Source organism: Mauremys mutica, chromosome 1 (genome assembly GCF_020497125.1).
Source record: "Mauremys mutica isolate MM-2020 ecotype Southern chromosome 1, ASM2049712v1, whole genome shotgun sequence".
Lineage (NCBI taxonomy): Eukaryota > Metazoa > Chordata > Testudines > Geoemydidae > Mauremys > Mauremys mutica.
The window spans coordinates 139,705,291-139,720,725 of NC_059072.1; the positions used below are offsets into that span (position 1 = coordinate 139,705,291).

Below are 15,435 nucleotides of genomic sequence, written 5' to 3' on the forward strand. Positions count from 1 at the left end.
AGGCTCTCCTGGGCTGATCTCTCTGCTCCGGGGGCAGGAGGGAGCCGACCCAGCAGGCCAGTGGCTGTAGTGGGATGGGGGCACAGAGCATCCCCTGCCCCAATGCTCCAAAGCAGTTTTCAAATGATAGTTTAGCCTGGCCCCAGACAGTTGCGTTCTTGACCCATAACTGGCTACAATCCAAGGCTGCGGGATGGGCAGAGTGACATTAACCATCCCTAGAATTGGGACTTGCAGAGTATGGTGGGAAGGAAGCTCATTTTCATCTGTCAACATGAGTAACTGCTGGTCTCAACACAGCCCCAGCTCCTGCAGCATTCACAGCTAGGGTTGGGAGACAAACAGTATTTTAGTTTGCTAGCCCCTGTAAAACAAATTTTAAAAAATGATTGAGTTGAGCCAAAAATGACTTTTTTTGGAAAATTTTGGCAAAGTTAAAAGTTTTTTTAAAAAAGAGAAAAATTCATATTGAATTAAATAATTTTGGATTTTTTGACATTTTCAAAATGGTTTTTTTAAATTTTTTATTTATACAGTAAAGGAAATTTGTAAATGAAAGATAATTGCAAATTGAAAAAAAATGTTCTGTGTAGAAAATGTTGAAACAAAATGTATTATGTGTTTTTGTGTTTGGAACAACATGGTGAAATTGTTGTGAATTTGTAAAATATTTCGGTATCTCCGAATCTGTATTTTTTACTGTTGTAAATGTGTGATGAGGAACATGTGTAATCACTCACAGTCAGCAGCAACATTGAACTCTTATTTTGTCAGGAACTGCAAAACTACAGATGAACTGCCCAGTAGCAAGGATGAAGCTGAACTGATCCCCGAGCAAAATCTCTTCCTTCTAGACAACAACTGGAGGGTACTAACAGCAGTGTTCCTGGTGAGTGCCTTCCCCTTCATAAAACTACAGGGCCCCCACGTATACATAACCCTCCTCCCTCCTTTAGCAACACAATCATCCAACCATCGTGAGTGCTCTCGCCTGCGCTGTGGTCTCTCTACAACACTCGGCAGGGCAGGTGTCTTTGGTGACTGAAATTCAGCATGAACCCCTGGTGAGACAGGAGCATTGTCCCCTTTTACTAGCAGCTTTGGTGAGCTCAGAGTGTCAGAGGCTGCAGGCTGTACCGATAATGAAGAATCGATGGTTGGCTCTAGAGGAGACACATCTGATGGCTTCTCTGGAGTAATGTTTCTTTGACCAGATGAAAAGCTGCTCATCTCCATGTGGTGATGCCAAACTTGTCCATTGGTAATCTGGACCTTATATGAGATGGAACCAGTGACCTCAATAACTGCTGAAGGAACCTACGTCCATAACTTCTACAAATATACTTTCTTGTCGTGTGAAGGAACCACAGGGTAGATGATAGGAAGGAATCCAGAGCATGATCCTGCTTGTGTTCCAATTCCTCAGATAGGTCATGGTTGAGATGGTGAACCCATGTCTTAAAACATTGTTGCATGAGTAGCTCGGCTGGGCTAACTCTGGTACTTGGGCATGGAGTGACATGTTGTGTAATGAGGAATATTGTAAGCCTTGTTGGTCAGTCTCCCTTGATGATCCTCATTTTAGCATCTTTGGTTGTCTGCACCATCTGTTCAGCCAGATCATTTGCTTGGCGATGGCATGGGGCAATGGTGACAGCTCGAATGAGGTTGCTTTTGGTGAAGTCCTTGGACTCGTCAGAGGTAAAAGCAGTTCCGTTATCAGATATGATAGTATCTGGTGACAAATGAGTCATGAACAATTGATGCAGAGCAGTGATCGTTGCAGTAGTACTTAGCATGACACACCATCATTGCATTTGTGGTGACATGACTGAAGGTGTTAAGTATCAGGGCGGTAGGCCTGTTAGTTTGTATCCACAAAAACAACAAGGAGTCCAGTGGCACCTTAAAGACTAACAGATTTATTTGGGCATAACATTGCATGGGTAAAAAGCCTCTCTTCTTCAGATTCATGGAGTGAAAATTATAGATGCAGGCATTATATAATGACACATGAAGAGAAGGAAGTTACCTCACAAGTGGAGAACCAGTGTTGACTGGGCCAATTCGATCAGGGTGGATGTAGTCCACTCCCAATAATAGATGAGGAGGTGTAAATTCCAGGAGAGACAAAGCTGCTTTTGTAATGAACCAGACATTCCCTATTCAAGACCAATTAATGGTGTTAAATTTGCAAATGAATTTTAGTTCTGCTGTTTCTTTTTGAAGTCTGTTTCTGTACATTTTTTTGTTCAAGTATACCTACTTTTAAATCTGTTATGGAACGTCCAGAGAGATTGAAGTGTTCTCCTACTGGCTTTTGTATGTTACCATTCCTGATGTCCAATTTGTGTCATAGAAACATAGAATCATAGAATCTCAGGATTGGAAGGGACTTCAGGAGGTCATCTAGTCCAACCCCCTGCTCAAAGCAGGACCAAACCCAACTAAATCATCCCAGCCAGGGCTTTGTCAAGCCTGACCTTAAAAACCTCTAAGGAAGGAGATTCCACCACCTCCCTAGGTAACCCATTCCAGTTCTTCACCACCCTACTAGTGAAAAAGTTTTTCCTAATGTCCAACCTAAACCTCCCCCTCTGCAACTTGAGACCATTTTTCCTTGTTCTGTCATCTTCTACCACTGAGAACAGTCTAGATCCATCCTCTTTGGAACCCCCTTTCAGGTACTTGAAAGCAGCTATCAAATCCCCCCTCATTCTTCTCCTCTGCAGGCTAAACAATCCCAGTTCCCTCAGCCTCTCCTCATAAGTCATGTGCTCCAGCCCCCTAAACATTTTTGTTGCCCTCCGCTGGACTCTCTCCAATTTATCCACATCCTTCTTGTAGTGTGGGGCCCAAAACTGGACACAGTACTCCAAATGAGGCCTCACCAGTGCTGAATAGAGGGGAATGATCACATCCCTTGATCTGCTGGAAATGCCCCTACTTATACAACCCAAAATGCCATTAGCCTTCTTGGCAACAAGGGCACACTGTTGACTCATATTCAGCTTTTCATCCACGGTTACCCCTAGGTCTTTTTCTGCAGAACTGCTGCCCAGCCATTCGGTCCCTAGTCTGTAGCAGTGCATGGGATTCTTCCATCCTAAGTGCAGGACTCTGCACTTGTCCTTGTTGAACCTCATCAGATTTCTTTTGGCCCAATCCTCTAATTTGTCTAGGTCCCTCTGTATCCTAGCCCTACCCTCCAGCATATCAACCACTCCTCCCAGTTTAGTGTCATCTCCAAACTTGCTAAGGGTGCAGTCCACACCATCCTCCAGATCGTTAATGAAGATATTGAACAAAACTGGCCCCAGCACCGACCCTTGGGGCACTCCACTTGATACCGGCTGCCAACTAGACATGGAACCATTGATCACTACCCATTGAGCCCGACCATCTAGCTAGTTTTCTATCCACCTTACCGTCCATTCATCCAGCCCAGACTTCTTTAACTTGCTGGCAAGAATACTGTGGGAGACTGTATCAAAAGCTTTGCTAAAGTCAAGGAATAACATGTCCACAGCTTTCCCCTCATCCACAGAGCCAGTTATCTCATCATAGAAGGCAATTAGGTTAGTCAGGCATGACTTGCCCTTGGTGAATCCATGCTGACTGTTCCTGATCACTTTCCCCTCCTTTAAGTGGTTCAGAATTGATTCCTTGAGGACCCGTTCCATGATTTTTCCAGGGACTGGTGTCCATTTATTCTTTTACGTAGAGACTGTCCTGTTGGGCCAATGTACGTGGCAGAGGGGCATTGCTGGCACATGATGGCATATATAACATTATTAGATGTGCAGGTGAATGAGCCCTTGATTGTGTGGCTGATGTGTTTGGTCCTCTGATGGTGTCGCTAGAGTAGATATGGGGACAGAGTAGGCAATGAGGTTTGCTGCAGGGATTGGTTCCTGGGTTAGTGTTTCTGTGGTGTGGTGTGTAGTTGCTGGTGAGTATTTTCTTCAGGTTGGGAGGCTGTCTGTAAGCAAGAACTGGCCTGCCTCCCAAGGTCTGCGAGGTGAGGGATTGTTTTCCAGGATAGGTTGTAGATCATTGATGATGTGCTGATGAGGTTTCAGCTAGGGGCTGTACGTGATGGCCAGTGGTGTTCTGTTATTTTCCTTGTTGGCCCTGTCCTGTAGTAGGTGATTTCTTGGTACCTGTCTCACTCTGTCAATCTGGTTCCTCACTTCCCCAGGTGGGTATTGTAGTTTTAAGAATGCTTGATAAAGATCTTGCAGGTGTTCCTGTGTTTCTGAGGGATTGGAGGGAATTTGGTTGTATCTTTGGGCGTGGCTGTAGACAATGGATCGTGTGATGTGCCCTGGATGGAAGCTGGAGGCATGTAGGTGAGTATAGTGGTCAGTAGGTTTCCGGTATAGGGTGGTGTTTATGTGACCATAACTTATTTGCACTGTAGTGTCCAGGAAGTGGATCTCTTCTCTGGACTGGTCCAGGCTGAGGTTGATGATGGAGTGGAAATTGTTGAAATCCAGGTGGAATTCTTCAAGGGCCTCCTTCCCGTGGGTCCATATGATGAAGATGTTATCAATGTAGCACAAGTAGAGGAGGGGCACTAGGGGGCGAGAGCTGAGGAAGCGTTGTTCGAAGTCAGCCATAATAATGTTGGCATACTGTGAGGCCATGCGGGTACCCATAGCAGTGCCGTTGACTTGAGGGTATAAAGTTGTCCCCAAATCTGAAATGGTTGTGGGTGAGGACAAAGTCACAAAGCTCAGCCACCAGGTGTGTTGTGGCCTTATAGTCCATCCTCATGGGGAATATTGGTGTAAAGATCTTCTACATCCATGGTGGCCAAGATGGTGTTTTTGGGAAGATCACCAATGCAATGTAGTTTCTTCAGGAAGTCAATAGTGTCTTGAAGATAGCTAGGAGTGCTGGTAGCATAGGGTCTGAGGAGCGAGTCCAAATAGCCAGATAATCCTGTTGTAAGAGTGCCAGCGCCTGAGATGATGGGGCGTCCAGGGTTTCCAGGTTTATAAATCTTGGTCGGGACTCCAGGGGGGTGTCTGTGTAGATTTGTTCCCGTGCTATAGCAGGGAGTTTCTGAAGGCATTAGCTTGTTATTGGAGAGAATTCCTAGGTGTCTCTTATAGTCAGTATGAATCTCAAACACAGACTGTAAATGTAATTGTGGAATTTCTTGGCTGCAGCAACGGCAGTGAGATCATCTTTATCAATTTGTGCATAATTTCTCTCAGACCATAGAGGTGCCTCTTTTTTTTCTGGAAAGGGATGGCTGAGAATGGCTCCAATGCCATAATGTAATACATGATAGGTAATGATCAATGGCCTCAGTTTGTCGTAGTGAATGAGGATGGAGTCAAACGTCAGTAACTTCTTGACATTCCTGAAGGCTTCTGTGTGCTGGCAAGTCCATTTCCTTGGAGCTCCCTTGTCAAGAAGGTGATGAAGAGGTTCATTAACTGTTGCCTTTTTTGGAAAATATGGTGGTGGAAGTGTTGCCTGCATTTGAGGGGTGTGTGTAGCTCAGAATGTGATCAAGCTAATTGCAATCATATCATGTGCATTCTGCCACTATGACTTAATAAAATAGAACACCACATACATTCGACAAAGTGGGTATTCACCCACGAATGCTCATGCTCCAATACGTCTGTTAGTCTATAAGGTGCCACAGGACTCTTTGCTGCTAACACCACATAGTTAAGGGTTAATTTGAATAAGCAGGCATCTGAAGGCAAGGTCAAATGCTAGCTGTACGCTGGCAGTTTCTGCTAATCAGAATGGGCGGAGGGGAGAGAAAAAGTCAACAATTGAGACTGAAAGTAAATAAGTGGAAGAGAACCATGAATCTGGGTGCCTTTGATAAAGAATCTTATTATGATTGAGATTGTTAGGAATGTTTGTTGATAAATAGTTTTTTGACGTAAGAGGACAGCAATGACTCAGTAGGGGTCACTATGAGCTATGTGTTTTGTAAAAATTCGTTATTAAGAGGGCTAGATATAGAATGTACTTTGGAGCAGTCCTTTGAAGGTGTCTATAATGGGGTTGGTACCCATCTCTCATGAGTGCCCCCTTCTGGTTGAGTGTGTCTGTGTTCTTTAGTTCTGGTGACCCCTTTCAGTGGTTCTCAGGTGGGTTTGTCAGTGACACAGTGCTCCGGCCGAGTCACACAGTCTGCCTGTTAACCAGCATAAACCTATTTTGGGTATACGGTCCACCGGGGCCTATCTCAGTATCCCTCTGCTGGTCTCTCTCTCTAGCCCTCCCTGGGCTTTGGCCTTTAAGTAGTCCAGACCTGGTATGGGGCTGTATCTCCAGGGCTTCCTCCATGGAGACACTATCTTCCTGCAACCCTCCCCAGGCTGAATCCCTACTCAGTCCTAGCAACCAGACAGGAGCTCCCTCAGTGCTCCCCCAGTCCCTGCTAGCAAACCATCCGTAGCACTGCTGGTCTTCCAGGCAGCTAGGACTGCAGTCCTTTATTCTGCTCCAAGCAGCAACTAACTACTGCTCTGCTCATGTATCTCCTTTTATATGGACCTCTTAAGCCCCTATTGGCTGCTTCCCCTGCAGCCACTCTAGCCTGCTTGGAGGACCACTCCACTGCTCTTTCCCAAGGATGGTTGTGGCAGAACCCTGAGGTCTCCAGCAGGAGGCCTTTGGGTCTACTCCACCCCATCACAGTGTCCTAAGAGAGACATTTTTCCTGACACCTTTTCTCCCCAGCAGGTAAGCAACTGGCCACTGAAGACCAGCTGTCAATTACTCAATACCTGCTCAGAATTTAGGTAAATGTTTGGGATGTTCTATTCCTATTTCTTATGTCTCTCTGTGCTTAAATTAAATAAACTGTAGTTGTAAATAAGAGCATGCTTACTTGTATTAATTTTCATCAGCTGGAGCGCTATGTTCCCATTGAGTTATTCCTGACACTGCCTGCAGTGAAAAAGTTAAGTTACCACTGCTGTGGTTTCTGAAAACCCTGGGTAACAGAAGTTGAGCAATCCTAAAAAAAAAATAAAGTTCTTGTTTGGATTTTGGATCATGGATTGCCCGTACCTTGTTTTCTGTTGGGTGGATACCATATGCATCGATAGCCTAAGAAGGTGATGCTTGTAGCTCCAAATTCACATTTTTCCTTCTTGATTCAAATACTTGACTTTGCAAATCAGCACAAGACTTCTTGAAGTTGCTTGGCAAGCTCATCCTTGATGGATACCATAATCAGGATGCCTCAAAATATACTTATAGCACCTGGAATTCTGGAAAGTACAGTTCCCGTGAACCATTGGAAAATTCCCAGTGCAATGGAAATCCCAAATTGGAGACCCTTGACTTGAAATTTTTAATGAGTGATCATCGTCTGTGCATCTGCCGCATTTTTGTCAACAATCAGTTCTTACATTTTTGGGCAAGATTGAGTTTTGTGAAGACTTTTCCTCCAGCAAGAACAGGGAGCAGTTGGTTAAAAGCAGGCTCTGGGTAAGGGTGCTGTTTAAGTGCCTTGTTCAAAGTGCACTTATAATCTTCACAGATTCTCATGTTGCCATTTAGCTTGAGTATGGGTACTTGGTGTTGCCGATTTCATATCTGTAGCTGGCTCAAAGATTCCCTCTTCAATGAGACATTCTCATTCTGTGTCAGTCTTTGGACATAGGGCAAATGGTACATTCCTGACCTTCATGTGGATAGGCACGACTGTGGGATCCAGGTGAAAGAACTCTGGAGGTCCCTTGTAAGCTCTCAATTCTTCAGAAAACACTTGAGGGAATTCATCAGTGATCTTTCTCATTTATTCTTTGTTGATGGCATAGATGCCTTGCATGTTGATTGCCAGCTGTGTGAACCAGTTTCTGTCTAAAATACTTTTATGTTGACTTTTTGTGATGATGAGAGGCAATTCAAAGAGCCATAGCAAGTATTCACATTACAGCTTCTGATTAGGTCAACATTGTGTCCATTATAGTCTTGAAGGCTGCACAATGGATCTGACAACTTGGGAGGACAATGCAAGTAAAACTGACAGAATGTGTCTTCACTGATGATTGACGCTGCAGAACCAGAGCTGACTTCCATTTGTACTCATGGTAATTGATAAGCACTGTTGCAAATATTTCAGAACCTCAAGTTTCCTTGTTGTGGATGGCTCTAAATGTAGTAAAGCTTCTTGATATCATTGTCGAAGGAAGCATCAAGTATGTTCGATGCGCGAGGATGAGAATACTGGTCATTGTCCTTTTGTTTCATGCTTTTAACCTTTGATTGGCAGACTCTCTCAACGTGACCTTTCTTTTTGCAGAAATGGTTCTTCGTGCCTTTGAATTTCCAGGCAGAGTGTTGATGCTGTCCCCCTTAGCCTGAGCAGATGTTTAAGTGATTAATCTTGTCCGATTACATTAATGTGATTGAGTTCCCATTGTTCCGCTGAGTTTGTCGACGATGATGATCCTTCTGATTGTGAAGTGCAGCATTCATGTTGGTTGCCATCACACAAATTTCCTCAGTGTGCAATGATGCTGTTTCGGCGGCCAAGGCCTTTTCCTGAGGGATGGTGAATGTCAAATTTGGCTCCGCAAGGAGATGGCATTGAAATGCTTTCTCCTGAACTCCACAGTCAGGGCAATCTTGCAGTATGTCAGAGAGAACATTACCAAAGTTACAATGTTCAGTGATGCGATGCAGTTTGGCAATATAGGCGACGATGCCCTCGTCAGCTCAATGATTTCATTTATGAAATTGAAATCTCCAAACAGTGACAGATGGCAGAGGTGAGAAATGTGCCTTCGGCAAAGTTATGATTTTGTTATATGTCTTGGTCTTGGGCAAAGCAGGCACAAAGTGATCTTATAATGAATGTCAAATATCTTGGATCCACAGACTGTCAAGAGAACAGCCTGTTTTGGTTAGCAGTCACTGATCTTATTTGCTTCAAGATAATAAGAAAGTGTTATTGAATGAGAATGCCACGATTCAGGGTGACTTATGTTAAAGTCCTCAATGTATCCCAGCATGGTCATTTAAAGACAAAGGCAAACAACTTTGGTTCAGATGCCAAGGTGGCCCCTTTGAACTGGAATACTTGCCGTTCATTTCTGAAATCACAATTTTCTACTGGGGTGGTTCTAGAATCCCACTGCTTGTGTTTAGTCTCCAATAGAATGCCATGCTCGTAGCCAGAAAAGTTAGGGGTTGTATTTGTGTGGTGAGGAATACGTGTAATCTCTCACAGTCAGCAGCAACAATTAACTCTTATATTCTGTGTGTCATGAAAAGCAAATCTACAGATGAACTGGCCACTAGCAAAGAGGAGACTTCACTGAACGCCGAGCAAAATCCTTTTCTTCTAGCCGACAACTGGCCGGCACTAACAGCAGCGCCCCAGTGAATGAATTCCCCTACGTAAAAATGTTCTCCTTTGCATACATAACATTCACATACATTGTTTTAACCAAAACTTGCACCCAGCTCCAACCACAAGCTCAAATGGGGGTGAAGCTGCAATAATTAACTATGGATCAAGGCCTCGGAATGGAAAGTGACTTTCATATTTGCTCCCCGTTAAGATTGAGACACACAGACCTGAGCGACTGAACATCTCCTGCTTCTCTCTCATCAGGTTATAGTCAATCTCCTCGTACACGGCCTCAGAGAAGGGATCCAAGGGTCTTCTGGAGCCTGGAAACAAAGGGCAGGGTTTGCACAGGGTTATAGAAACCAGAAATGGGAAACCCTATAGGATCCTCCAGCCCCTCCCCATGGGCCCAGTGCAGGACTGGTCCCTACAGCCCATTCCCACTGCTCTCTTCAGGCTCAATTTAAATGAGACGGGGACAACATCCCTTTCCACAAATTTATTTGATGATGGCTCCAAAGGCTAGTTCACTGTCAGGAAGTTTCTTCACATTCAGCCAAAATGTTTCTTCTTTAATATCATCCCATTATTCCTAGTTATTGCCCCTTGGAGCATCTTAAATAATTCATCCCCATGCTGGTATTTATACCTAGCTGCAAAATGGTGATAGCACTTTTTTTCCATACAGTTTAAGACCAGAAGGGATCATTAAACCATCTAGTCTGACCTCCTGTATAACACAGGCCTCTATATTTTATCCAGATACACCCATGTTTGAGCCAAAGTCTTAGTTAGACTAAAGCATTTCAGTCCTCAGGAGAAAATACTGTGTGTGCCACAGGCAGAGTATGGGAGGGACTGAGGTACCACTAATGCTCAGCGTCCATGCAATGGAAGGGAATTGATTAGGCGAGAGAAGTCAGATGATCCTGGAAGGCGATTCCTGCTCCATGCTTCAGAGGAAGATGAAAATCGCCCAAAGTTCCTTTTTTGCCAACCTGACCTGCAAAAAATTATTTCCTGACCCCAAATCTGGTGATCGGCTTGACTCTAAGCATGTGGAAAAGACACATCAACTAGGCGTCTAAGAAAGATTCTTCTGTCTACCATCTCAGAAATTGTTCCCCCTCCCTTCCTTTCCCAGCTACATAAACGAGCCTTGGGTCATGGCCCCTTCCTCCCTTCCCTGAGAACTGCTGATTAAGGGAACTTCTGACAACAAATTACTGCAAAGAAATGTATGTTCAAAGTAAAAATGTGTGTATAATATGCGTAATGCTGTAATCAGTCAATCGGGGGGGGGGGGGTATAATCATAGTATGGGTGTTTCTATTACTTAATAAGAGGTTTTAGATTGTTGTAGCAGATGTAGGTGTTTACATACTAACTTAAATAAAAAGCGTGAACTGTAACTAATCCAGTGCTTACTCGACCACTGGAACAAGTACTGCAATAAAGAAGCCTGGCTACTCAATCCAGCTCTGGGTCAGCTTGCTCATTCTTCTCTAACCTTATAGACATTGCCCTAATGCTAAACTGTGACCGTTATGTGCATGTTAATGGCAATCCTGTTCTCTATCTTCCTCCCAGGCTGCTGGGAGCTAATATCTGTAGAGTGTTTTATAGATGTAAAATCCTCTATAAGTGCCACTTATGAGTATAATACTGTATAATGCTCCTTTCCAGCATTTCTCCTTCCTAAGATTCTGCTTTCCACTGGATTTCTCTCTACAGAACTATATTCCTAGCTCAATTTTTTGTACCCTTTTTTGTCTCCCAACATTTCCAGTCTATGTAGGTCCCTTTCCATGTTGGCTCTCCACACTGATATTCAGAACCCCTCCTGTGACAGATATTGCAGCCCCACGCAGTATTTTTAGGAACCATTGTATGAAATCTGTGAATGGTTTAGGTATGGTTGTGTTTTACACCAAGGATGAGTGTAACCACAGGTCCTTCAGGAAGAAAAAACAATGGAGGATTATTGAGGTGAAATACTGAGATCGTAAACAATCCAGAGAGGTACCAGGCCTTGGAGCGATTTGCATGGACTGGTACAAACTGGATTACCTGAGACCAGGAGACAAAGAGAGGTTTTTGGTAGAAAAGGCTGAGTTTAAACAAACTCAGGGCCTTTGTTTTGATTCAGGAAATGAACAGGATCTTCTCCACATGGGAAGGCCAATGTTGTATGATTTGAAGGGACATTGCTGTACCAGGCTGCCCATGAGGAAGATGGGTGATTTCTGGTATGTTCAGTAAGTGTGGAGGAATTTTGTATTTTTTGTGTGTGTTTCTCTGTGAAGCTTTTATCCTACTAATAAGGTGCAGTCAGCTGAGAAAGAGTTGGGAGGTAATTTGTAAGTGCTGGCAATACACTGCTCATAGCACACAGAGAGATAGCACAGCATGGGAGCTGGTCTTTAAGCAGCCTGACTTATGGAGATATCACCGTGGAAGGCAGGGGGCTGTGCAGCATTTAGACCCTGGTCAGCAGGAGATGGGACGGGGGGTTCTACCCAGAGACACGTGATGCCTGGAGCCTGAGGTGTTATTTGCCACTCTTGGAGTGCACCACAGGGAGGGAGCGAGGGGGATACAGGTGCAGTTTTCCTTAAACTGTGATGCTCCCTAGCTAATATCATCTCCAAATTCCATGGCTGGGCTGTTCCACTGCCAGACAGTTAATGAAATATTAAATGAGAGAGGAGTTAACAGGCATCCCACTCAGCCTGGTATCACCCACTCACCCTGACACCCTGCAACCCCACTGCTATTGCAGAGGTGTTTCACACAGCGACACAAATCAGCACCCACCTCTGCGCTGTGCCCTGGCACTTCGCACCTGCGCCCCCAGGATGATTAGGACCAGGCAGAGCAGGGCCCCCAGGATAATGCAGACGACCACGGGCACCGTGACTCTCCCACTGTCAGAGGACAGAGGACGGCGAGGGGGAGCTGGATGGAAATGAACAAGCAACAGAGAGAGATTATCCTGTGAGAGTCGCGGGGAGGGGGGGACCAAGGAGCTCCCCAGTCACTCATTGCACGGCCCAGGACAGCAGGGTAATGGGCGGGGACACAGTCTGTGAACCATGGGGGCAGCTCATGGGCTGCTGTTTAAATCATGGGCCCTGCCCTGTCAGCTGGAATCAGCAGACAGGAATCCTCTGGCTCAGCAAGCCCTGCAGGTCCCACCTGGGTGTCCTTCGCCCTCAGATGTCACAGGCCATGGAAAGGAGCTCCTTCCCTCAGGCTGCAGCTTGCAGCTCCTCCTCTGTGACCCAGCACCAGGGGCATTTGACCTTTGATGGAGAAGGGGGATGGTTTACCTGGGATATTTGGTGAATCTGTTGTCTGTGTCACACCTGCAAAGGGAAAGGGAGGAGAGTTGGAGTCTGGAGCAAGGGGGAAGTAACATGTTTGTTACCAGGGGGAACCTCACCTCTGAGAGTCCCTGGTTGTCTCCCGCTGTCACCTCCACAAGCTCCCTCCCAGTATGTCATAAACAGATAGTTAAGGGTTAAGGTCTCTTTTACCTGTAAAGGGTTAACAAGCTCAGTAACCTGATGAACACCTGACCAGAGGACCAATCAAGGGACAGGATAATTTCAAATCTCTGTGGCTTTGTTTGAGTTGTGTGCTCTCTTTGGATCTAAGAGAGGCCAGACATGTCTCCAAGTTCTCCTGGAGTATTTCCTACTATCCAGTATAGTTAGTATTAGAAAGGCGAATTAGTCTTATAATTTGATTTCTACATTTGCAATTGTGTGTTTGCTGAAGGAAATTCTTTATTTCTGTTTGCTGTTACTCTGATTATTCTGAGGAGGAGGGAGGGGAAGTCTCTCCAGTTTTTATAAGTCAGACCCTGTGATATTTTTCCATCCTGGTAATAAAGAGATAGTGTACTTTTTTTTCCTTTCTTTAATAAAATTGTTTCTTTTTTAGAACTTGATTGATTTCTTCCCTTGTTTGGATTTTCAGGGGAAGGGGAGAGGGAAAAAGTGAATCCCTCTTTGTTTGATTCAAGGAGTTTGAATCAAGGTATTTTTCCCAAGGACTAGGGGAAAGGGAGGGGGGATAGGGAATCCCTCTTTGTTTGATTCAAGGAGTTTGAATCAAGGTATCTCTCTCCAGGACTAGGGAAGGGGAGGGGGAGGTGAGTCCCTCTTTGTGTTGAGTCAAGGATTTGACTGGGTGTGTAATCTCTCCAGAGCAGGCTGGAGAGAGGGAAGGTGGGGGAGGGGAACTGGCTGTTTCTCTCTCTCTGGTGAGATTCAAGGGGTTTGAATCTGGGTTCCCCAGGGGAAGTTTGGGGGACAGGCAGTGTGTTACCCACTTTAAACTTAACTGGTGGCAGTGAGAACCAGATCTAAACTAGGATTTTAGTTTAGAGGAGTCCATGCAGGTCCCCATCTTGGAACCCAACAGCTCCAAGTGGGGGAGGAGACCTATGACACAGTAGCACAGGGCCTGTTTGTTAATGATTTAGGGCCCAAGTCCCTTGTTCTCTGTGGAATGATGAGGATGCTACTAATAAACAAGCACACTGGGGTCTGTGATGGATGCAGGGGCTGTGTGGGCTGATGCTTGAGCCAATCTGACCCCACAAAGGCTCCACCCCACAGCATCCAGGATGCTCCTGCACACAGGAGATAGGAGGGTCTAGTCTGGTACCAAGGCAGGAATGGGTGGGCTCATCCATCCTCCTCCCTGAAAATTACAGTAGCAGAAATATCTCCTGTCACTCACCTGAACAATTCACAGCAGCATCTTCCTTATGGTCACAGTTACTCTCACCCCAGGACTTGGAACAACAGTCCCAGAGAGATGACTCTGTCCCTCTGCAGTTCACCTTCTCTACCCAGATGGGACCAGTCCCCTCACCGAATGCAGCCTCGCCCAGGGCAGATACAGCAGTTCCACAGCCCAGTTGTTTACACACAACATTAGCATCTGCCATGTCCCAGGAGTCACCACAAACTGTTCCCCAGGAGCCACGGTACCAAACCTCCACTCTGCCCAAGCATCTGTCCTCTCCTCCCACGACACGTAACTTCTCCTGGTCTGGAAATGCAGAAACCTCACATGTTACTGGAACAGCTGGGAAAATCCTTAGGGACCAAGAGGGAGACACAGAGAAGCAGAGATACCTGTACAGCTTGTAGAGTTCGGGCATTTGGTAGGTTTCCCTTTCCTTCCTATGGAGAGAAAGCTGAGGTGAGTGGATCAGGCAGTGTGTGCAATGCAGGTTCGAATAGGGTTTATCAGTATTTCACACCACTAATACCAGTGCTCTATAAATTGACTGAAAGCCAAAATCTGGGTTATTAAATAATTAATTATTCAGCTGTTACTCTGGATTTTGCAGTCTTTAAGCAGCTCCCTGCTGGCAGGTGTGTCTCTTTATGTAACTGGCAGGACAGTATCTAATTCTCCTCTAGCTCTGCCTGTGACAAGGGCCCTGACCCCTCTGCCCAGAGATTGGAATGGAAACAGACACCTGACGTGAAACTCACCCTCATTACCGCAGGAACCAACAGAAGAGGAAAGTAAAATAGAGAGGGGGCTGTATAGGAGCTGCAAGTCTGAACTTCCCCACACAGAAAGGCAGTGTCGTCCAGTGGTTATGATGCTGCAGTTGGACTTAAAAGGCTGGGGTTCTATTTTTGTTTTTGCAACAGATCTGCTGTGTGACTTGGGCAAGTTCCTTCACCTCTCTTTCATCTGTTTCTCCTCCCACTCCTCTGGTCTATCTTGACTGTAAACTCTGTATGGCAGGGCCTCTCTCGATTTGTGTTTTGACAGTGCCTGGGGCAATGAGGCCTTTGGGGATTTTAGGTGTTACCATAACATAAATAATACTTGAGACACAGATCTACCTGTGATTGTTATTCCTTGGAAGAGGTATAACCAGAAAGGCACACTAATCATGTTCTTTAATGGGTAACACTTCCTGGCTCTTACCAGAGGCCTGAGCGAATGCTCATTAAGGCACCATGGGTGACCTTGGGACACTTTATCTCTCTGTGTCTCCATTCCCTGTCTGTAAAATGAGGGTAATAATGCTCTCCTGAAAGGCTCTGCTG

At 45.3% G+C, this 15,435-nt stretch overlaps 1 protein-coding gene across 1 annotated transcript in view; it reads right to left on the bottom strand.

Annotated features, from left to right (window-relative positions):
- Nucleotides 1-15,435, bottom strand: part of LOC123347264 (antigen WC1.1-like) — a 225,258-nt gene that overhangs the window by 162,628 nt on the left and 47,195 nt on the right. Inside the window, exons 7-12 of the mRNA XM_044984705.1 lie at nt 14,500-14,547; nt 14,099-14,413; nt 12,679-12,714; nt 12,164-12,304; nt 9,588-9,669; nt 6,957-6,967 (exon numbers count right to left, since the gene is read on the bottom strand). Of these exons, the coding sequence (XP_044840640.1) occupies nt 6,957-6,967; nt 9,588-9,669; nt 12,164-12,304; nt 12,679-12,714; nt 14,099-14,413; nt 14,500-14,547 (633 nt within the window). The remainder of the gene's footprint in view (nt 1-6,956; nt 6,968-9,587; nt 9,670-12,163; nt 12,305-12,678; nt 12,715-14,098; nt 14,414-14,499; nt 14,548-15,435) is intronic.